Raw genomic sequence first — 24349 nt, 5'->3', positions numbered from 1 at the left:
CTGAACTAATCACTGTGACCTGGGAGATGGAGAATTGTTCTTAGATAAGCTTGCAACAATGAGTTAGCCCGGTGGCCAGGGGATATGGTAGGTACTGAGACTGAGAGCCCCACCAGTATCATGTGTTATGGGGGACTGACACTTCCTAAAGCAAGGAAGAGAGGAGAATAAAACAGAGCCACAGGAAGCTAAAGTCGGTGTATCTCATGCTGTCACTTTCAGAATCACTATATCATACTCATTTAAGACTTTGATCCCTGAATTTAAAATCTTTTTGATTCACTGGCCTGCAAGCAATATCCATGAAGCTGACCTCACAGGCACCCACCTGTCCTAACAGGCACCCACCTCCGGTGATTTTTGACTTTTTAAATGCCATTATTTTCTTCTCCACTCAACTTTTCACTTCGATGGGCATAACTTGAACCTTATCTTTACCTGACAATGTGCACCTCCTGAAGTCTTCAATTAGTTTCACCTTTTTGACCACAACTTTCCATCTGTTCAATTGTCTTGGGTCCTATCTCCTACTATATCCTGCTCATTGACTTTACAAACCAGAGCTTTACTACCACCAGCCCTTCCTTCGTCTCCCCAGTTTCATATTCCTCTGGGCTTGTATACCTTGGATCACTCAATACACCTCTTGAGCATCCCTACTCCCTTACTCTTGTTGTATGATCATACTTGTATCAATTTCCTAGGGCTGCTGTAACAAAATACCACAAAATGGGTAGCTAACAACAGACATTTTTCTCTCACAGTCTGAGGCCAGCAGTTTGAAATCAGTAACACTGAGCCAGAATCGTGGTGTTGGCAGGGCTATGCTCTCTCCAGAGGCTGTGGGAGAAGATTTAATGCTTGCCTCTTCCAGTTTCTCGTGGGTGCCAGCCTACCTCGGCTTGGGACTGCATCACCCGATTTTTAAGACCAGCATCTTCAAAGTTCTCTCAGCTTCATCTTCACATTGCCGCCGCCTCTACATGTGTGTCAAATCTCTCTGCCTCTCTTTTTACAAGGACACTTGTAATGGCGTTTAGGGCCCACCTGGATAATCTCTCTATCTCAAGATCCTTAAATTAACCACACCTGCAAAATATAAGGTAATATTCACAGTTTCCAGGGATTAGGGTGTGAATGTCTTTGGGGGGGGGGCATTTTTTTGCCTATCACAATACCCACGTGGCAAAAATCCAACTCAGCCAAGTCTTCTCTCTTCACTCTTCTACTACTTGCCTAACCGTCACTATTTATTTACAATGTTCACACACAAGCTGACAGTCTCATTACTTTTCCATGATCAAATATCTCTTCCTCTACGCTTCACTTCAGTTAGAACTATACATCCTGCAAAGCTCTCCTGCTTCCATCAGTAAATGCATATGCAGAAACATCTTTGCTCCCACAGAGAGTTATGAACAGAGGGATCTTGTCTTTCTTCATCAGTCGCCACCACATCCTCAGTTCCCAGATCAAGGTCTAAAGCGTAGTTGGCACTTGATTTAGGTTTATTTACTGATTTATTCTTTCCAGTGTAAAACAAAAGGTTGGTCAATTTCCCCTGTGTTCTTAATCCCATTCCCTCTGATATCTTGCTCCCTCTTTACCTATATCTGTAATTCTCCCCATCCTCTCTCTCCTGGCTGCTTCCCTATATCCTCTAAACCTATTCAAGTCTCTTTCACCCTTAAAAAATGCAAAAGATTTCTGGAATATTTTCAGAAGATTGTATAGGGACCAAACAATTCAAGACTCCTCATCTCCCAACAAAAATAACAAAAACAGAGAAAATATGAGGCAAAGCTACCGTCATTAACTCCAAACATTAATCTCTTTCTGGGAAGCACTAAGATTAACAGCAGATGAACCAGAGAATGAAAATATCTGTGAAATACTGAGGAAAACATGCATTGCTTTTCCTTCAGTATGTGGCAAGAACATAAAGCCTGTAGCTTTATGCCTCACTAAAGAGAGTACAAATTATCACAAACTTATATAGCATGAATTTTGAAGAGGATCTCTTGCTGATGGGAATAATGCCTTCACCATACTTACAAATAAATGTCTTGAATATCTATGAGCTCTAAAAATGAAAAAGTGCAGATATAAATGAAGAGTAAAAGTAGTAGAGTTTTGTGATTTGATAGTTCTTTTCTATGCCTGGAATATTTTTGAGAAGTCAAGATTTTTATGTGTTAAATAAATAAATAAATAAATATGCACTATGTAATATATTACAACAGATAAGCAGAGAAGAATACGAGTTAGAGTACTTCGGTTTTAGGGTAAACATATCCACACAGGCATTAGCTACATCTAATAGCTTGCCAGTCTTCTAACCCTCCAGTGCCTCAGATGCTAGTGCCTCAGAGAATATCATGGAGGTCTTATTAGCCCTTTCAACAGTATAGAGATCCAGCCTAATCCACTGCACCATGTATAGGTATGCACTGTAGAAATTAGCATCATCATTATTATTAATCATTAGCTAAAGCAAAGAAAGATGCAGAAGGAACGCCTACTTACAAATTATATAATCCTGAGTTATTTACATTGTAATCCACAGTAATGTGAATTTATTCTGTGTGTTTGGTTTTTTTCTGTATTGGGAGATGGGAGCAGGAGATATCATGTCTCAGCTATGCTGAAACTCTTGTTCAGCTGAAATAAATTTACACAAGGCAAAGAACCTAATAGTTGATCAGTGGAAAGATTGATCAAGGCAAGGGCAAGACCATGTCTCTTTTGCCCCTTCTGTCTGTTCAGCTTGCAGCAAAGAGCCTGGTACAGAGTAGATGCTAAATAATTATGTGTTGAAAAAATACTATATCAGAGTTAGAAATTCAGCCCTGGTAGGACAAAAAGAAAACGGCCATATTGATTATGTATAATATGATTGGGACTTTTGCTGGGCACTTTAGGTAAATTATGTTAATTCTCTCCAGAGCCTGTAAAGCACGTGTATTATCCCCATCATATGACTGGTAAAGACCTAGATCCTTAACCCATCTAGCGGGCCTTGAACTAACTTTTTCTGAGACTATCACTTCTGGCACATTTGTCATCACTTTAGTCCTTGAACAAATCCCAGGCTATGTACGGGCCCTTGGCTTCTACCCTGGCTCTTGCTAACTTCTACTCATCCTTCAGGTCTCTGTGTGAAAGTCATTTAAGTGGGACTTCCTCAGGTAGGTCTCCTGTACTTCCTTTGTAGCATTTATCACAACCCTAAATGATTATCTGTGCAGCTCTTTGTTTTATGTGTACCTTCTCTGATAAGCCTCTAAGCTCCCCATGGGGGGGCTTCATCTGTCTTGTTGATTATTTTATCCCCAGCACTTATTACAGTCTCTGACATATACTATATTTTCAAAAATATGTGATGAATAAATGAATGATGGGAAAACTCAGGATCACAGAAGTTAAGTAATTTATTCAAAGTCCCACAACTAGTAGGTGATACGAGTGGATTTTAAGCCAGGGACACCAAATTCCAAAAGCTATATCCTAGAGCAACTAAGAAAATGGAAGATTGGTTTGGGATTATAAAAAAACCCTTTGAGATGAATAAGCAGATGGCATTTAATAAAGATAAATTTAATATCCTTGATAAAGGTGAAAAAAACAACAAAACCTAAAAAGATTCATAATGAATATCCCCACCATTATACAAATAATCCCTGTCATAGTTAATGCCAAGTATCACACTAAGCACTATATATGGGTTATCCTTTTTTAAGCCTTATAATAACCCCAAGATAGGTATTATCATTATTTCTGTTTTACGGAGGATTTAAAACTTTCCCCAATAAATAACCGAACAAGCAGAGCCCCCATGTACTTAAAAGCAAATTTATAAAATTTTCATACTCAAACTTTAGAATTTTTGTGGCTGTCTTGTTTGTTTACTTGTTTCCTTAGGCCTACAACCTACAGATTTTTGGTGACTAAAATTAAGGGCCGCCCAACTGCCTAAAAAGAGATGGCAGTTTTAGGCTGACTTACTCCAACTATAATATCCAGAAAGGAGACAGTCTCTGGGTCCCTTTCCCTGAAATAGTTAATTTTGTTTCTACCTAATTTGGGAACAAGAGCTCTCCTGCCACGTTTCATAAAGAGAAAATATCTTTCTGGAGAGAAATCTACTCCAACTTGCCCCAAGCTTAGGGAAAGAACTGCCGAAGTGTATGAACTAGAGATGGAATTTCTAGCGATCGTGGGGGACACTGCTGCCCCCTTGTGCCTCAACACTGTAATGAAACACTCGGAGAATGAGGCCGCGCGTCCCGCGGGTCCCCCAAGCTCCAGAGGGCCGTGTGATGTGCTCTACGACTGACAGTTAGCAGGCCGAGGTCTCTGGGGCCACTCCGCCGCCTTGGGAGCCTGGAAACAGTACAGGTCGAGACACACTGTCCTCTCAGGCAGCTTTTGTGACCCTGGCTAATTGCCCCCCCACTTTTTAAAAATTTTTTATTTTATATTGGAGTATCGTTGATTAACAATGTTGTGTTGGTTTCTGGTGTACAGCAAAGTGCTTCAGTTATACATATACATGTATCTATTCGTTTTCAAATTCTTTTTCCATTTAAGTTATTACAGAATATTGAGCGGAGTTCCCTGTGCTAGGACAAGGACAGTAGGCCCTTGTTGGTATCTATTTTAAAGATAGCAGTATGTATGCGTCAGTCCCAAACTCCCAATCTATCTTTCCCCCCAGGGGGTCACCCCTCCTCACTGGTGACCATGAATTTTTTTTCTAAGTCTGTGAGCCTGTTTCTGTTTCGTAAATAAGTTCATTTATATCATTTTTTTTAGATTCCGCATATAAGCAATATCATGATACCTGTCTTTCTCTGTCTGACTTACTTCACTTAGTATGATAATCTTCAGGTCCATCCATGTTGCTGAAAATGGCATTATTTCATTCTTTTTTTATGGCTGAGTAGTATTCCATTATATATATGTACCACGTCTTCTTTATCCATTAATCCGTCAATGGACATTAACCTTGCTTCCATGTCTGGCTGTTGTTGTCCCCTTTAGAGAAGAACCTCTGAAGAATCACCAGAAGGCAGTGGGTAGAAACTTCTCTAGTATTTGCAACAAAGGGAAGTTAATTAAAGAGAATAAACATTCCTTTGACTTACAGCTAAGCTTCAGAGACCCAGGGCTGCTCTTGAAATTGTAACTTGATGAGAGGCAACTATGTGAGAAAAGGACAGAGCATTCCTTTCTCAGAACTGATAATAAGAAAGTAGAGGTAAATAAATCTGTAATAAAATGTGTTTAGAGCTGGATTGACCATGTCTTCCCCCTCCCTCACGAAAGCCAATGACCAGAGGACTTGAACTGCTACCCTACATCTCCTCACCTGTGACATTTGAATTCGTTTATGAAAAGCAGTTTGATTTTTCATGCTGCTTTGCCCCATGGGTTTTAATATGATATGTATTTGTGTGAATATTTGAATAATACCCTTCTCCCTGATGGACTGTAAACTCCAAATGGATGGGGACTGTGCTTGGTGGTTTAGGAATCTTTGTTGAATCATTGATTACTGATTTTTTGGTGAATTAATAGGGATGAAAAATATTGGGATAATTAGTTCTCTATTCGTTTATTTTTCTTTTCTATAGTTACACTTGCTTTTCAGAGATGGCAGGTTTGTAAGGTATAAAGGCTTTATAGTCAAACTCAGGTTCCGATCTCTCCTACTGCCTAATATCTGTCTGATCTTGGGGAAGTTTCTTAAACTCCTCTGAGCTCATTTGTTATATACCATGTGAGAAAATATCTACCTCCTCTACTTGTTATGAGGATTTAATGATTACTTGTATCTCCTACACCATCAGGCTCAGTGTCCAGCAGACCACAGGTGAACAGGAAACATTACTTCTGTTAATCCTCCAACCTCTACACTCCTTCACAGCTTCTTTGGATATACCTTAGAATGGGTTTTTCAAATATCTGGACCTAGGCAAATCAAATCAACCCCGTACATGCACATATCACTGTAATCTCTAGCTTATTCTTCTGGGTCCGGTAGAACTTCCACTAAATTTGTCAGCAACCAATAAAGAGAACTCATTTTCATTTCCCCGTTCTGTAGAGAGATGTAATAAAATGACAAAAGGTTATTGCTTATGTTAAAGTGTCTTTGACTGCAAAGAACTGAAAACCAATAAATAAAAACAGCTTACAGAGTGAGGAAAATGTATATTCTCACATAAGAAGTCAAGAGACAACAGACACAATGAAGTCATCAAAGAGCCAGAATCCAGCCAATTTGGTAGGTGGGGAAAATTAGACTGAAAGAGTATATGGTTATTGCAAAGCTTCAGAAAATAGATTCTCTTACAATTGTGTTTATGTCTGTACACGTACATGAATATCATCTTAGTGTTTTATTCTTTCTGATTGAAAAATTACATGTTTTTTTTTGTTGTTTTTTTTTTTGTGTGGTACACGGGCCTCTCACCGCCTTGGCCTCTCCCGCTGCGGAGCACAGGCTCTGGACGCGCAGGCTCAGCGGCCATGGCTCACGGGCCCAGCCGCTCAGCGGCATGTGGGATCTTCCCGGACCAGGGCACGAACCGATGTCCCCTGCATCGGCAGGCGGACTCTCAACCACTGCGCCACCAGGGAAGCCCATGATTTTTTAAGTAGATTTTTTGTTGAGGTTTTTTTTTTTTTTTCCAATATCATTAGGCTGATGGCATGCCAATTTGAAAGTGATCTAATCAATTCATAAAATCTGCCTAATGACCTTGGTGATATAGAGCAGAAATAAATAAGGACAGGGCACACCTCAGCGTATGGAATACTGTTCATAGCGTTCATTAAAAAAATATTCAGTTTTGCAGTCTCAGCTGGTCCTGTACGCGGCTGAGCACAGCCTCGGCAGGATATATTCCTTCCAAATCTGGTTAAACTAGGACTGCAAGTAGTATAGTTGCTAGTTGTGGTGAAAATAGTACAGTATTTGTACAAGTCTGAAGAGTTTCTATTGTTTGATATACTGTAAATGTAACTATAGAAAAGACTGTTAAACAGAAACTGCTATGAAAACCAAAGTCAGCCCATACTGAGACAAAGCAGATGTGGTAGGCAGATAGCTAAGATGACCCACTGAAGACTCCTGTCTCCCGGTTATTCAGCTAAACGTTAATCCAGGTATTGCTGTGGAGAAATTTTGCAGATGTAATTGAAGTCCCAAATCAGTTGAACTTAAAATGGAGAGACCCTTATTAGTCTAATCTATTCACATGAGCCCTTTAAATGATAAGGGAAGTAGAATGAATCAGTGGGTAAGAGGGACTCAATACACCTTTGCTGATTTGAAGATGGAGGAACTTATGTGAAAAGAATGCTGACAGAGGCCACTGGCTAATAGCCTGCAAGGTAACAGGGACCTCAGTCCTACAACCAAAAGGAACTGAATTCTGCCAAAGATCTGAATGAGCTTGGAAGAGGTTTACAAAGTCCAGGTGAGAACCAGAGTCAGCCAACATTTTGTGTGTGAGCCCCTGAGTGGAGAACACAGCCAAGCCATGACAGACTCTTTCCCCTCGGAACTGTGAGGTAATAAGCTTGTGTTGTTTTAAGTCACCAAGTTTGTGGTATTGTTGTACAGCAATTGAAAACTGTACACAGACCAGCTCTCTGGACACTTTTGTCTTTTATGTCCTCAGACGATTTTTTGAGTACCTGTAGAATTTACTCATGTTGGAAGCAACACAATGAGTCGACCAATTGAACCCTTTTTTTGTGTAAAGTTGGGAAAATCCCTTTTTGAATACTCTTTGAATCAAATAACTCTACATGCATTCCAATAAAGGCTCAGGACTTGGGCCAGATCCTGGGAAGCCTTTTCCTGCAAAATATGGGCAATTTCATTGTGCAGAATCAACATAAGTGACTTGAAAAGAGAATGTTAAAAGAAATCAACATTTGTCTAATTCTTAGAAGAGTACTAGGATCTTTATATACATAATGTCAATGAGTTACCATTTCTTCACTATAAAATGCTGTTACTTTTCACATTTTATAGACTGAGACTCAGAATCCTGGGACATTTCAATGACTTCTTTGTTAGTACAGCTGAAACCGGAGCCTATTTTTTGGTGTTTTGGGTTTTTTGTTTTGGCTGTAAATCTCCCATAATATTTCCCTCTTCCACACAGTTAGAGAGTAGAGCTGGAGACGAGGAGAAAATGTGCCTTGTACCTTATATTTGTCCTTCATCCTGGGTGACAGGGGGGCCTCGTGGGGCTGAGGATGTGCCTACATCTCCACGCTTTAGTGGCTGAGTCGAATCTTGATTATCACCCAGCACGCATCTCTTTTCCAATATTAAGTAGGAAAGTCTTTCTCCCCCTTTTTTTTCCAATCTGAAATTCATATTTAACCACTTTGGCCTCATTTTGGCCCCAAGGAGTATATTCGGGAAATACAGAAGGTTCTTAATGCAAATTTTGGAAGCAGCAAAATATCTAATGTGTTGGTTGTATCCAGTTTTTTTTTTTTTTCATTATCTATTTTAATTTTCATTTGTTTTATTTCCCTGTGATGTCAGTATTCCTTAGAGGTTATTTTACAGATGAGGAAACAGACTAAGAGAGAATAAATGACTTGCTAAGAGTTCAAACACCTGGGAATATTGGAACAAAAATTTAAAGCTAGTTTTAGTTCTTAGTGATCAGGTTGTATGCTCTGAAAACTGAAGGGCTAATCTTATCATTCTGAAATGAGTTTTTAACAGCCCAAATGTTGAATACGGTAAGGTTTTTAAAATTTGTGTTGAACTAAGAAGTGTTTTCTCTTGACCCTGGTGGTCTTCCCTTAATTTCTGTGATTATATTTATGATAAGCAGTCATGAGGTTTGGGAAGTGGAACCAAGATTTTGACCTCAAAAGTCCAGGGACAGAGAGGTATTTAAGACAAAGTGGTGACCTTGAATAATACAGCACAAGGCATCAAAAATTTCCCCTCAGCACAACTGGATAGAAGAGAACAGAAGAATTACAGAGAAAAAAAAAATTGTTTTGGAGTGCAAGGAGTTGTAAAAACTTGCACACAAGTTTTAAAGGAAACTGCCAGATCAAGTTTATTTTCTAGTTTCTTAAAAGCTAAGAATTGTTTCTGTATTTATTCATTCAAGATAAACATTTTTAATACTCTGTTGTGAACACTGCTGGGCTCCATAAAAATCAGTCCCTGCCTTCAAGGTATTTACCAAGTCTAAAGGGAGAAGAGGAGTCCACAAACAGAATCTAGTGATGAGAGCAGGACAGTTCATGGCATTGCACCATGTAAATTTTGAAAATTCTCCTCCAACTGTAGAATACCAAGTCATCTTTAAATTGTCATGCTACTAGGAGAGTGACTTTCCAGAGCAGCCCCAGTTTCAAACGAGGGAAGTGGAGAATGGAAATTTAATTTAAAAGAATCTATGCTTTTCCAATTGGATTACATATTAAACAGGGTGGAATAATATGTGAAGACAGTCATGCTTCCCAATGATACGTCTCTGAGAATGAAAGTCTCCATCCATCATCTTTATTGTATCAGTGAATTCACTTCATCTACCTTTCGAAAGTCATCCTTGCTGGAGGTGGTGGGGTGTTTTGTTTTCACAATTTAATCAACTAAGTAATGGGAAATATTTTTTAAAATCTCAAAGGATAAAAAGTTGTCTTGCCTATGAAATAATTATACTATAACTCAGCTTGATATGTTCACATCTTGAAAACTAAGAAAATAAAAGCCACTTTCTCAAATGTTAAATATATACAAACAATTATGATACATCTGTAGCACAAAACACAGTCAGACAAAAATACAACTTGTTTAAGCATCCTCCCATAAAGAGACCTTTTATCTGATCTGGGGGCACTCCAGACACCAGAATCTTTACTATAATAATTAGATGGAGTCCATGTGGTAGTTTGAAAGTAGTTTTAAGTTATGACTTTGTAAAGTAGTAAGTAATTAATAAACAGTTGGATTCATACTCAAAATAAGAACTTAATAGCTTATGATTAAATTCACTTAAGTATAAGCAAATATATACATATATTACATAAACAGTTGAGTTCTCAGATGAATTTCAAATATGTCTTCGAGCATGCCACTCTCCCCAACTCTCAATGTGTTCACAAACCCCGAAACTCTCTGAACTTGTCCTTTGGGGGTTTGGGAGGTTTCATGGCAGAAACATGGTTGATTAAATCATTAGCCATTGGTGATTGAATTCAATCTCCAGACCCTTTCCCCTTCCTGGAGGTCAGGGGGTGGGACTGAAAGTTCCAACACTCTAATCACTTGCTTGGCTCCTCTGGCAACCAGCCCCCATCCTTGAGTGGGGTCCAAAAGTCACCTCATCAACATAACAAGAGATAACTTTATCTCTCTCATGGTTTTAGGAGCTCTGTGCTAGAAATGGGGACTCAGACCAAACATATATTTCTTATTATAAATCACAATATTACAGTGTCACTTTTACTTCCCCTTCATTGGACAGTTTGACACATGGTTCCAGCAAACCATTAAGGACCCATGAAACACAATCTTCCCATGGGTTTGGAAGCAGGAAGAATTTGTTGATAAAAAACCCTAAAGACACACACCTGAAATCCTCTTCTTGTCTTGTCCAATTCATCAGGTTCCCTTTCGGTGTATCTCATGGGTTATTGCTGCATGTTCTTCTAAGTGTCCAAGATGCTTTCTGGTCTCTGCTTATGAACTCGTACCCAGCTCGCTTTAAGTGTGGTCTGTAACAATTGTACTGCTTAAGAAGGTAACTTCCTCTAAGATGGCCAACTTACCTGCCATCTATTTTTGCCAGAAGAATGGATGCTCTTCTTATCTGGGGAGCGATGTGAGTCTCCCTCGTTTTCTTCTCTGGTCTGAGTGCCCAGTGTCCAGTCTTTGTGTTCCCTTTTTGTTCCGCCCACAGTCTGCTGTGATACTTATCAAAGATGTCAGTCTACTTCCTTTGTCAGAAAGAATAACTGAAAAAACAGTCTCTGGATGAAACATGGATGTCATTACATTTCTGTGGGTAGAAACCTTAGGTTTTCAACTTAAGCACCTCACAACCATTGTCATGTATGCCTTCCTTGGCAGCAGGAGTAGGTGTGAGAGTTGATGAAAAACATAGATGCTTAAAAGATGTGACATTTTAGATATCATAAAAGGGTTCCCAAGGAGTTATTTATTTCACAAGGACTTTTACTTTTTCTCCATGATATTTTTGTACCATAATTCCTTTTTTTTTTTTTGATTCCTGAAGAGGTATCTCTAAATGTTTAATAATTGTTCTGAACCTGAGGAGATGGTATACACCGAACAGAATCATTTATGGGAAGAGGAGATTTCAGCCAGTGGAGTAGTGGACAAATATTAGCAAGAAAATACATCTGTAACCATTTCTAGAGCATATCACTGTAACCATTTCTAGAGCATTCCACCAGAGTTCTGACAACTTTCGAGGAAATGCTGAAAGGCTTTCTTAAGAGGTAAAAGTATAGGAACTCACAATGCACCTCAGAAAATAATTTCTTTAGCAATTTCCTATGCATACGTGGATCTCCCTTCAAAGCACCATTCCCAACACTTTTCATGGACTACTTTATTTCTAATGTACTCATCTAAGCATTAGTAGGGAAAACTTTTCCTTAAATTAATGAATAAAAAGTCTCCTGGGTTTCTACTGACATTTATTTCCAGTATGGTAGCCTTTATTCTTCTCAGCTGTCATTTACAACTGCAGTATTCCCCTGCCTTTGAGGGTAAACTCTGATGATATTAGAGAGAGCAGATTCAATTTATAAAACTAGAGGAGGAGGCATAACTCATATCTGTTTTATAGGCTCATTGCATTATATCAGACCGGTACTCTACTGGGTTCAACTGCTTTGATGAATACCATTTAACCTTGGTATAGCCATGTTGAGGTTACAGCGACTCTCTGTATCATGGAGTTCTGCTTACCAAATTCTAGATTATTAACATTATACTAACAGCTCATATTTAATGAGCAAATACGGTGCACAAAGAAGAGGACTAAGATAATAACATAACATGCGTTATCTTACTAATTCTCATAACACACCTCTGGTGTCAATAGTTATCCCCGTGTTACAGAGAACAATAGGACTTAGATGAAACAATTTGAAGCTATGCAGCTTTTAAGCAGAGGTTCAGTGCAGTCCTTCTGCTTCACTCCAGAGCCCAGGAGCATAAGCATTTCACTAAATTATTCTAAATGCTTCCTGGCAGAATGATACCAGCTATTGTATGGACATGAGGGTGTTTGCAATGTCCACACATCAGCCTAGACATCAGGAAACACAGACACAAGGTAAGGCTCAGCAGCCCACCGTGTGGTTTATGGCAATTCCTGTAACCTCAACCTCAGTCTCCTTGTTTTTAAAATGAAGCCATTGGACTGGATTACAGGTATTCCCCGCTTTTCAAAAGTTCTCTTTATGAAAGACCTGTATTAGTACCTGTTTTCCCTAATCAAAAGAAGTCTGAAGAGGATTTTTCACTTTTATATAAAAAGGAGAAAAGTAAAAATAGCATTCAGCGTTCATTTTGCAGCTAACTGATATAGAGGCTGCACACCTCAAGCATAAAGGAACACCACCAATCTCCTTCCCTAAGAAGAACTACACTTTGCATCTCAGCATTGAGCCTCCATAGTTGTTTTTTAAAAATAGATCTTTATTGGAATACAATTGCTTCACAATACTGTGTCATTTTTTGTTGCACAACAAAGCAAATCAGCCATATGCATACATATATCCCCACATCCCCTCCGTCTTGAGTCTCCCTCTCACTCCCTATCTCACCCCTCTAGGTCGTTACAAAGCACGGAGCAGATCTCCTTGTGCTATGCAGCTGCTTCCCACCAGCCAACTATTTTACGTTCAGTAGTGTGTATATGTCGATGCTTCCCTCACTTTTTCCCAGCTTCCCCCTCCCACCCCATGTCCTCAAGTCCATTCTCTATGTCTGCCTCTTTATTCCTGCCCTGCAACTAGGTTCATCAGTATTTTTTTTTTCGATTCCATATATATGTGTTAGCATACAGTATTTGTTTTTCTCTTTCTGACTTACTTGACTCTGTGTGACAGACTCTAGGTCCATTTACCTCACTACAAATAACTTAATTCCATTTCTTTTTATGACTGAGTAATATCCCACTGTCTGTCTGTGAGCATCTCTGCTTTATCTCAACTTATTTTCTGCACACATTAGCAAGGTGTGTCCTAGGTAATTGCTTCTGTGTTTTCTGCCATTTCAGCTTACAGAAGGTTTCATAGGAGCACTCTACTTTTGGAGAGCAGGGGAAACCTGTATCTCTAAAGTTGCTTAAACACTCAAGTTTCCTGACTCTGTGATCAATAGACTAGGCTCTGCCATTTTCTAATTATGAGAACGTGGGTAGTTTCTCCCTAACAGTTTGCTTATGTAAAATGGAGGTAATGCTAGCATCTGTCCATTCACATGAGAAAATCCATGTAAAGCATTTAACACAATGTATTAACTTATCATCATCATCATCATGATGCTAATTATTCTTATAAAAATCTCTTTTATTAATACTGATATTAGTAGCAGCAAAGTAATCATAGAACATTTACAACTGATCTTGACACATTCTCATAACCCTACCTAAGGGAGCTGAGAAGAACACATCTACAAGGCCCCAAAGGGCAAGCGTCTCTTCACCACTTGACAAAAGTATGGCAGTTAACGTGCTGAGAAAATCTCATTCCACATTCATTGCATCCTGATCATATCATTGCAAAGGGTTTAAGAAGCACTAAAGGAGACTTGCTGGTCATAACAGATACATTTTTTTTTTAATTTTTAAAATTTTTTTCTTAATCAATATCCCCAGTTTGGGTTGAAAAGTCTTCCTTTTGCACATGGCTCTCTCCAACACAGCCATGATGGGTGGCTTTGGAGGCAAACCATGTTGTGCACCAGAAGGCCACTTTCTCAGTCCTGATGGAGAAAAAGATGATAATCCAGAAGGCTAACATCGCAATGAATGGAGTCAGGGAGGTTGATTCCACTAATCTTTAAATTCCATAAAAGCAAAAATAAAATTAAAAAAAAATTCACTTCTGTTTCTTTGTTGCCCAGAACAGTGCTCGATGCACAGAAGGCACTATATAACTATTTGTTCAAAGAATAAACACATGTATGCCTCTGAAAACAATGTGATGCCAACAGGTTTCTTCATTTTAATCTCTGCAAGCTTCATTTTCCTCACCTCAGGGTTAGTGAAAATGTTAGAAGAGATGATGTATGTAAGAAGGCATTGAATGTACCTTCATTAAACAGCTATGGTGATGTGGTCCAGCAGCCTGCCATCAAAGCATCCTTGTCTGCATGAAAAACTTGCACATCTGGAGGGATCTGGACAAATGCCTTGATGTCCTCTGATAATTTTCAGAATGATGATTAGATTCATGAGGAAAGCAAATTACTGTTGCTTGTTCATGGGATTTGGTGAGTGTCAAATTACCACGTGACTCTGGTCAGCAGCCCCTCTCAATGTGAAACTTTCTCATAAACAAGTGGTGGTAGCACATATGGGTACAGCCTTTCTGGAAATCAATGTGACTGTGCATTATGAAGAGCCTAACATAGTTTAAGCCCTTTGGTCTTGTGAGTCTCCTTCTGGGATTAGTTGTAAAGAGAGAACCACAGGCTCAATCACAGATATATGCACTAGAATGTTAACTACATTGTTATTCCTATGTAGTTCAAAAATATGCTGAAATCCCCTAAATATCCAACAATATGACAAGTGCAATGGACACATTATTATGCAGCCATTAATAATGATGACATGGAAAATGCTCAGGATATTTTGTTACAGTAAGAAAAAAGAAGATGCAATACTATATTCTTACATTATTCTAATTTTATTTGTACAGCATATTAATACATGCTTAGATAGAAGACTAAAATAGTTTTACCGTAGCATAATTAAGGGTAATCTTTAGTTTTTTTTCTATAGACAACATATATTCATGAAATGATCACTTGCTAATAATCAGATGAAATGTCATTAGAAAATATAATATAGAAACCATAAAATTTATAGAAGGTTATAGCAACTTCTCAAAGTATATACGAGTGAAGCTTTCCTCACTCTCTCTAAAGCTGGGAATTCTACTGCTTCTTGGGTTCTTCCTCTTAGAGTAAAGAAATCCTAATTAGCAAATTCATACTTAGATATCTAGGCCTTACTGCACTTGTTTATTTGAAAATGTCATCCTTTAAAAATGACCCCCGGGGAAATGAAAAGAATTTATATGGCTAAGTGATATGATGATGGTTCTATTAAAGCATCAGTGGGAGAACTATTTCAGAGCACATACATTTGGAGCATTTTCAAATAAGGCTCCGAGACAGACACTGCTAACAGTTGACCAAGTTTGTCTTCTTATCTTCTTCCTGGGCACATGAGCCTTCTCTTGTGGTTTGGGGTGGACATATTAAGTGATTTCTCACTAAAAATATAAGAATGGAAAGGATATGTACCACCTTAAGACCTGGTCCGTAAACACCTTTAATACTCACTCTTCAATGTCTTTTTCTCCTTCAGATTAAATGATCACATAGACGCCACATGACGATGGCCAAGCTTTCATTAGCCTCTGTCCCTTAAGAACTCTGATCTGTTCCCCACCCTCCAAGACTGTTGGATAAGCAAGAAATATACTACATTCTTTTAAATTTATATATATTTAAGTTATATATTTGGGAGCATGTTTGTTACAGCAGCAAGAGTTAACCTAACACAGCCACATCTTTTATGGTATACACTTAGCTGTACGCAGGGCCTCGTCAAATTCATTCTTAATGGAGAGGTAGAGATACCTCTTTTGTGCAGAAATGACTTCACAAAACTGGTGAGGGAAGAGTTAGAGAATAGATCATTCATACCATTTTGTAAATCACTAGAGTCTTAAAAAATCAGATTAATTTTTTTTTACCTGAAGGTAGTAAAATGAATTGCTTTCCCATAAGAACTCTTTAGAATAAATAAAAGATCACCATTCTATGGACTGTTATTTTTGTGTGTTCTTTTCTGTTGCTTCTGACCTTTCTTGTTCTATTTGGATGTAGGTCCATGATGGCACAACATTTAACTTGTTTATTGCTGCTGCCTTGTTTCCCAGAAAAGTTCTTAGAATAATAAACATACAGTATGCATGGGTTAAAGATGTAAGTTAATGTAATAAATATAAGATGGATAAAGACAGATCCACTTGATGAGACTTACCACCCTAAAACTTGACCAGAAATTTTTGTCTTTTTAATTTTAAAAAAATATTTTTATTTATTTATTTTTAGGGCTGCGTTGGGCCTTAGTTGTGGCATCCAGGATCTTTCATTGCGTGCGCGGGCTCTTTGTTGTGGTGCACAGGTTCCAGAGCACATGGGCTCTGTAGTTGTAGCATGCAGGCTCTTTAGTTGAGGTGCGAGAGCTCAGTAGTTGTGGCACGTGGGCTTAGTTGCTCCACAGCATGTGGGATCTTAGTTCTCCAACCAGGGGTCAAACCCACGTCCCCTATATTGGAAGGCAGATTCTTTACCACTGGACCACCAGGGAAGTCCCTGACCAGGAGTTTTTAGTTGGCAGAGAATGGATTTCGTTTGACACAGACATGTGATTAAACATAAAACAGACATATGAGACCATCACTTTCTGAATTTCATTTCACATTATAAGATATATCTATCAAATACATCTAGAGATTAGAGACAGCTGACAAGTTTGCTGGCTGCAGCTGTCCGTTCATTTCCCATCTTTGTCTCTGGCTAGAATCATTTGAACTCCAAGGCAAGTTTCCAGCTTTGACCTTGCACAAATTCACCACCTGATGGCAGACAGCCATCTATTTGTTCTCGCCTTCCTATCCCCAGCAGATGGCTCAGAGATAAATAGCCAATAAATCACAATTTCCATGCATGAGAGGGTCCAACTACAAAGTGCTTATTTGCTTTTAAAATTGGTTCTGTTGCTGCCAACTAGACAGAGTCATTTAGTCAAAACTTTTGAGTGATGAGCTATCTACATGCCATCTTCTTTCCTTTTGGAGTTGTAGCTGTTGATTGTTCATTTGCTTATGTATTAGTTAGGATTTGCCAGAGAAATAAAAACCAATAGATGTGTATATATACAGAAAGTAATTTGTTTTAAGCAATTGGCTCACATGATTGTGAAGACTTAAAATCTGATGGAGGAGAGAGACAGACTGGAGACTCAGGAACTCAGGAAGGAATTGCAGTTCAAGTCCAAAGGCAGTCTGCTGTAGAACCAAGAAGAACCAATGTTGCATATTAGCTCCCAAGGCAATGTGCTGGAGAATTCCCTTTTGCTCTGGAGAGATTAGCATTTTGTTCTATTTAGGTCTTCAACTGATTGGGTGAGGCCCACCCATATTATGGAGGGTAATCTCTTTTACTCAAAATCCACCAACTTAAATGTAAATCTCATTCAAAAACACCCTATAGAAAGATCCAGAATAATGTTTGACCAAATAATTGGGCATTGTGGCCCAGACAAGTCGACATGTAAAATTAACCATCATAATTTGCTTGCTTGCTTTTTTCCTGATTTGTTGTTGGCTGTCATTTTTTGCTCCAATCCTCTTAGGTCCTTGGGGGTCATTATTTCCACAGGGCTTATTTCATTCAAAACCTTGTGATGATCTGGAAAGTTCCAAGCTCACATTCCAGCTCTCCCACTGGCTAGCTGAGTAACAAGGAACTTTTACCACATAGCCTAGTTCTTCCTCAGTGAATAGAGATTCCTAAGTCATAGGTTTATTACAATGATCAAATGGGGAAAGTCCACATTGACGAGCTCTATAAACACAAGTTCACATTGAAACTACTATTCGAAACTGTGTTTATATATCAAAGGTACTACCTTTCAAACCAACAAAGGAAAAACCAGAAAATTCCTCATGTGAAGCACATTATAGTTGTGAATAACTGGCTCATTAGAATAAAGAAAGATCAAATTAATACATCAAGTTTATTCATGAAGGGACAATGATTTTTAAGAGTTAAGAAAAGCTTTAAAGACCACAAATGATTTTTGAAGGTCCCAGTAACAGTGTCAAATTTAAAGTATACAGAATATTCATGTCTAAAGGCAGGGAAATGGGGTCCTGTGAGAACTGAAGCAAGGGAGCTCAGGTAAGATGCACCTGTTCACAAGAAGCTACTCAGAAGAAATGGATAGAACTTATCACTTCCCTACTTTCAGTGTATGATTAACGTCCCACATGTGGTTTGATGTTGGATTATTTTGTGATTGTCAGTCTCCACTGCTCAAGGAGTGTCTCCAGTTCAGAATCCTGACCAGATTGTTCTTGCAACTCCAGAAAGTGAAAGCGTTTTCGCGCTTACCTCAGTCTCAAGTCCACTTACTTAGTCCTGATTTCGGCATCAAGGCAGATCTTTTCTAACATTTTAGATTGCAGCTCCTTTTACAGAAAATGCCCAATCTCAGAGGGGTACCTTTACCCTTTGGTCCCACCAAGTCAGTAGTCCAACATTAGTGGAGTTCCCAAGGTCAATATCCTTTAGTCTTAAATAACTCCAACCATGGGACAAAGGTGGGAATTCATTATGTTCAGGCCTGTTTCTTTTCAAACCTTCCTCTCCAGAAATTCAACAGATCTTCAGGTCCTGCCTTACTCAGAGTTACTTATTACTAACAATGTTATCATTCAGTCCTACAATCTGTTAACAGAAATTAGTAACTATTTCTGTTTGAGACTTGTTGGGCCACCTTATACCCAAAGGGAGCACAGCATTTTCTCATTGAACTAAAGATCATGGGGGTCCAGCACATCTCCAGAGGATACAGCACCAAGACCCAGCCAAGACCACATCAGAAGCATCTTGCAATGTCCTTGATATATGAAAAACGAAGTAATGTTTTCCTACCTCGTTGATAATATACATACATGTTCTTAAAAACAGCAGTGTGTTTTTTTAATGTGTCAGACCAGCTTTGATGCTGATACTAGGCAAAGATTTTTACAACAGCAACTTTTTTTTCAGTCTGTGAGAACTGGAACAAAGAGAAGTTTATAGTGTGCTTTTTTTCTTTTTGTGATAATGGGTGGATGGGGAACTTTCTTGCTGCAGCTTTGCACGTAGGCAGTTCTATTTCAAATGGGCACAAAATCAGTTTTATGAACACTTTGCTCATATTGCCTCTCTACCACTTTCTCTAGGAATGCCCCAGCGGGGTTGTCAACGAAGACACCTTCAAAGAGATTTACTCGCAGTTCTTTCCACAGGGAGGTAAGTACAAATGTGGACCAGTGAATTCTACTCTCAGTTAGAATTATGCTTGCAATCTTGAGTTTGGTTTAATCTTTCATGGCATGACTCTACATTTTTCATCTTTATGTCAGAGAATTAATACACAGTATGCAGTGCATACGATTCTCAATACATCATAAAAGTGAGCTACTTACAGATTATCAAATACCCTAGAGTTCACTCTTTAGCTTAATGCAAGCAGTATTCCTGTGTGCTCGATACCACATCTCTCAAAGGCGCGGTGCTTTCTAACTATGATGGGTGAGTCCTGGATATGCCACAAAGCTTTCACATGCATTATACGTCTCATTCTCCCAACTCTCAAAATTAGGACAAATGGAATTATCCTCAATTTTCGGATCTGAAATCCAGGGCTTAGAGAAGCTAAATGTTTTGCTCAGAGTCACACATCCACTAAGTGGCAGATCTAGGTTAGAACCCAGATTTTTCTGTAACCTCATCTAATATTCTTTCTGCTCTTCCTCTCTCTTTCAGGAACTCTCCACTATCACCCCTACCCCTGCATCTAAGAAAATTAATACCACCCTAGACATTATTTTAATTGGAAAGAGAACAAGGAACGCATAATGATAATACATACCTGTTAGAGACGAGTGAGAGATATATTTGCCACTGGACCTTATAGTCTCTCCTTCAATCACTCAGCAGGATGCCCAGCTCACACTTGTCCTGCAGCCTGCTCTGTGTCCAGCTGTGTATTAGGTGCTGATGATGTAAGAGGGGTGAGATGTGGTACCTGCCCCAAAGAATGTTAGAGTCTAGAGTAGCAGATGAACAATGTCAACAGAAAAAAATATATGTGAGGATAGGGGTTAAAAATATAGTATTATAAAAGCACAATGTAGGCACAGTTAGACAAGCTGAACAACAGGGAGGAAATAAAAAAAGTCTATCCAGATAAATTGAGCCTGAGCTGAAGTAGCCACCTTTCATCACGTATCTGATACGTGTCTGGCCTTGGCATGTGTTACCCATCACCTCCCAACAACCCGAGTTATGGTTCTCCCTTTCTAATGAATGTGGAAACTAAGGTGCAGAGAAATTCATCCATTTCTTTGCCATCATCTTTTCACTTCAATTCCACTTAAAAGATCCACCATCATCTGATGCCAAAATAACTGCTGTGGTCTCTGAACTAAGTCTCCCTGATTCCACCCCTCTTCTCCACTCCCCAGCCATGCTGTATTTTCAACATGAGCCAGAGTAATCCTGGTGAAATGTAAGCCAGGTCGTCTCACTGCTCTGCACAGAATCTTCCATCCACTCAGAGCATAGGGCAAGGTCACCGTCTCCTGTTCTATCTCTGCCTCGTCCTTCACTGACCCTCCCCTTCACTCACTTTATTCCAGAGGTCCTGGCCTCTTGCCCTTCCTCCAGCACAGCAGTCCTGCTGCTGCCTCTGGGCCTTTGTTTTTTTATTTTATTTTTTATTTTTGGCCGTGCAGCATGTGGAATCTTAGTTCTCCACCCAGGGATTGAACCCACACACCCTGCAGTGGAAGCTTGTAGTCTTACCACTGGACCACCAGGGAAGTCCTATCTCTGGGCCTTTGAATTCACTCCTTATTCTCTCTGCCTGGAATTCTTTTCTCCCGAATATCCATCTCAATATCTCACCGCCTCTGCTTTTATTCAAATGCCACCTTCTCAGTGAGGCTTCCTCTGGCCACCCTGGCTTAAATGACAACCCTACATATCCCCCAGGCCTTTTCTTTATGTTTCTCTTTAGCTCTCAAGAGCATCTAATAATATATATTTCATTTGTTTGTGTTGTTGCTTACTGTCTCTTTTTCCACTAGAATGTCATCTCCAAGGGAACAGAAGTTTTTGTCAGCTTTGCTCACTGCTGTGTCCACAGGTCGTGGAACAGTGAGTGACAAGTAGTTGCTCTAGATACTCACTGCAAAACAGGGTGAATGCATGGATGAACGAATGACATCCACCTCACCATGGGATAATATCTGTAAAAGGAACTTTGAATGTATACAACACTTAAATATTAATTATTTCATACAAAAATTAGATTCACTTTTGGCTTTAGATATTTAATAGGTTGAAATTGAAATTGAAAATTTCAATTTTGGGCATGGATTATCAAACTAGAAAGTTTCACTTATGATGGACTTTTCAAAGAATTAAATTAGAATTCGGAGAAAACACAGGGTGACCCACTACTACATGAATTTGGGTACATCATAGGTGACAACTTCCCTAACCCCATCTCATTAATAACAGCCCACAGACAGGTATTGGTCATAGGGTCTGATGCCAGGATTGTAATGGATCCTTTGTCTGAATTGATAAGGAATTTAGAATATCATTTGTTTAACACATATTTCTAAATTATTAAAAACCATGGAATTTTTTAAAAGAATGATGTTTACTATAAACTAAGTGTCTGACAATATATTGATAGGCATTAATATCAAAGCACTTAGCACAAACGGAGGGTGCAGTGGTTAAGAATCTGCCTGCCAATGCAGGGGACACGGGTTCAAGCCCTGGTCCGGGAAGATCCCACATGCCGCAGAGCAGCTAAGCCCGTGCACCACAACTACTGAGCCTGCGCTCTAGAGCCCGTGCTCTGCAACAAGAGAAGACACCGCAATGAGAAGCCCACGCACCGCGAGGAAGAGTAGCCCCGGCTCGCCGCAACTAGAGAAAGCCCGCACACAGCAACGAAAACACAACAGAGCCAAAAATAAATAAGTAAATAAATAAAAATTAAAAAAAAAAAAAAAAAACACTTAGCACAAATGGAAATCTTTTATTTTTTGATTATCTCAAATGAAAGTTATTACATGCTACAAATTGGATACAACTTCACATTAAAATTTTATCCTCATCTGAAAAATAACATTTCAACATTAGAGAACATCTACTTAAGCACAATCCTTTGCAAGGGATTCTTGTTACAAAGTCCAAAGGGATTTGTGGAAAGATCACTTTTGCACTCTTAAAAATTCATTGATTATTCCTGTTAATTGAATGCATAAATCTAAAAGCAGCCAGCATTACTGAAGGAAATGAAATATTTTTAAAAATGATGACTTGCAATTTTAAAAATTAATATCACACATGCAAATTGTATCTTGCAGTGCCGCTAGAAAAGGGAAAATGTCCTAAGGAGGAATGTATTCTCCGATGGCAGGCAAATCCATGTTATGGCCATCCTCTCATTTCTGTGTAGTCATTTATTTAGGTTGATGGCCTGAAAGCAACAGATGTCTCTCATTATGAGTCGTAATAATGATGGGTCCATAAATCACAATGTCTCACAGTTTCCTCCAGGGAGGTTCTTTGTCTTATTGCCAGAACCTTCTGCAATTTGTACTGTGTCAGGCTCTTTAGTTTTCTCTACTTCTTAGCAAGATGGTTTGCCAAGCACGACTTGTTTGGAGTTCTGGATGTCAGCACAGCTGGACTGAACAGAATCTTCCTGTTCGTAAGGGATAAAGTATGTCTCCTATAAAACAAGCCGAGAGGAAATGGCTTGTTTGTGCCATTACCTGTATCATTACAGCAATGCTTTTCTTTTTTTTTTTTCTTCGGTACGTGGGCCTCTCACTGTTGTGGCCTCTCCCGTGGCGGAGCACAGGTTCCAGACGCGCAGGCTCAGCGGCCATGGCTCACGGGCCCAGCCACTCCGCGGCATGCGGGATCCTCCCAGACCGAGGCACAAACCCATGTCCCCTGCATCGGCAGGCGGACTCTCAACCACTGCACCACCAGGGAAGCCCAGCAATGCTTTTCAGCGCCACGTACAGGGGAAACCTTAGCTTAGAAACTCTTAGCTCACCAGGCATTTTTAAAGCTCATGAAAATTCCAATTTCCTGGGCTACTCCTGCTTCTGTTGTAGGAATTTTGCATTTGCTTTGACTATACAAGGCACCTGATAAACAGCTACTGAAGGAACGAATCAGTGAGCTTCAGTCAGAAGAATCTAAGTCAACAAATATTTATCGAACAATCACTGCGTTCAAGACACTTGAGGCACTTAGATGAGCTCCATGGACATAAAGGTTTAAATTTTTTTTCCAAATAACTCCACCCACTGAATATCCTTCTCATGCACAGACAATATTTCTAGGAATTTTCAGGGTGATTTAGAGAGAACATACTTAACAGAGACTACCACTCATGTATGTGAACCTGCCTTACTGTAGTAACATTGCCATGAATTGTATATTCAAATGCATTAATCTAAGTCTGTACCTTTTGCCTGAATTCAGGTGGGAGTAGGGGATTTGTGGTGGAAGAAAGAAATCAACCAGACTGATTTCAACCACAGACCTGGGACATGATAATCAAGTGTATTTGTTTAAATATTCTGAAATGTATGTGTATCCATGGCCTTTTCAACCAAGGGATTAGTTGGTATCGTCACTGTGTCATAATTGGGTTAAAGACACTGGACTAGGTCAAGAGTCCTGAGTTTACAGATAGACTCTCTGCCCCCACGAAAATGTGTGACTCAAATAGCTTATTTCTCTGGGCCTCAGGTTGTTCCTTCACCAGATGTGGAACAGAAGAATCCTCATGTTTTCCTTCTGTTCTAACATCCTTTATTTCTAAGAGTTAGTGTGGGAATGTCTTGATTTCATTACCAACTCTACCGTTAACTAACTAGGTGACCATAACGACGTCCCTAACATTACCTACACCCACTTCCCGCCTTTGTTAAATGTAGATAAATAGCTAAATGGTATCCAAGATCACTTCCTATCTTAAGACTCCACAAATTGTGTCCCCTAACTGTAAAATTTCAACACTTAATTTTCAGCTTCACAAGTAAAATTACAGGAAACTGAGCAAAGTCATCATATGATACTCAGTAACTTTTTGTTATATGGAAGGAATTATGGTCAAAGAAGACTGTCAGCTCATATGGGAAGAGCAGAAACCATTGCCATTTCTTTTGAGCACTGTACTGAAATCTAGAATCC

General features: G+C 39.2%; 1 protein-coding gene across 8 annotated transcripts in view; it reads left to right on the top strand.

The window, feature by feature from the left end:
- KCNIP4 (potassium voltage-gated channel interacting protein 4) overlaps positions 1-24349 on the top strand; it is a 628148-nt gene that overhangs the window by 575451 nt on the left and 28348 nt on the right. For all 8 annotated transcript variants that reach the window (XM_079921091.1, XM_079921086.1, XM_079921088.1 and 5 more), the window contains one exon: positions 19291-19360. In XM_079921091.1, coding sequence (XP_079777217.1) covers positions 19291-19360 — 70 coding nt within the window. The remainder of the gene's footprint in view (positions 1-19290; positions 19361-24349) is intronic.

This window comes from Stenella coeruleoalba (assembly GCF_951394435.1).
Source record: "Stenella coeruleoalba genome assembly, chromosome: 4".
NCBI lineage: Eukaryota > Metazoa > Chordata > Mammalia > Artiodactyla > Delphinidae > Stenella > Stenella coeruleoalba.
Note: the sequence above shows the minus strand (reverse complement) of the source record. Positions and strands in the feature narration are given on the sequence as shown.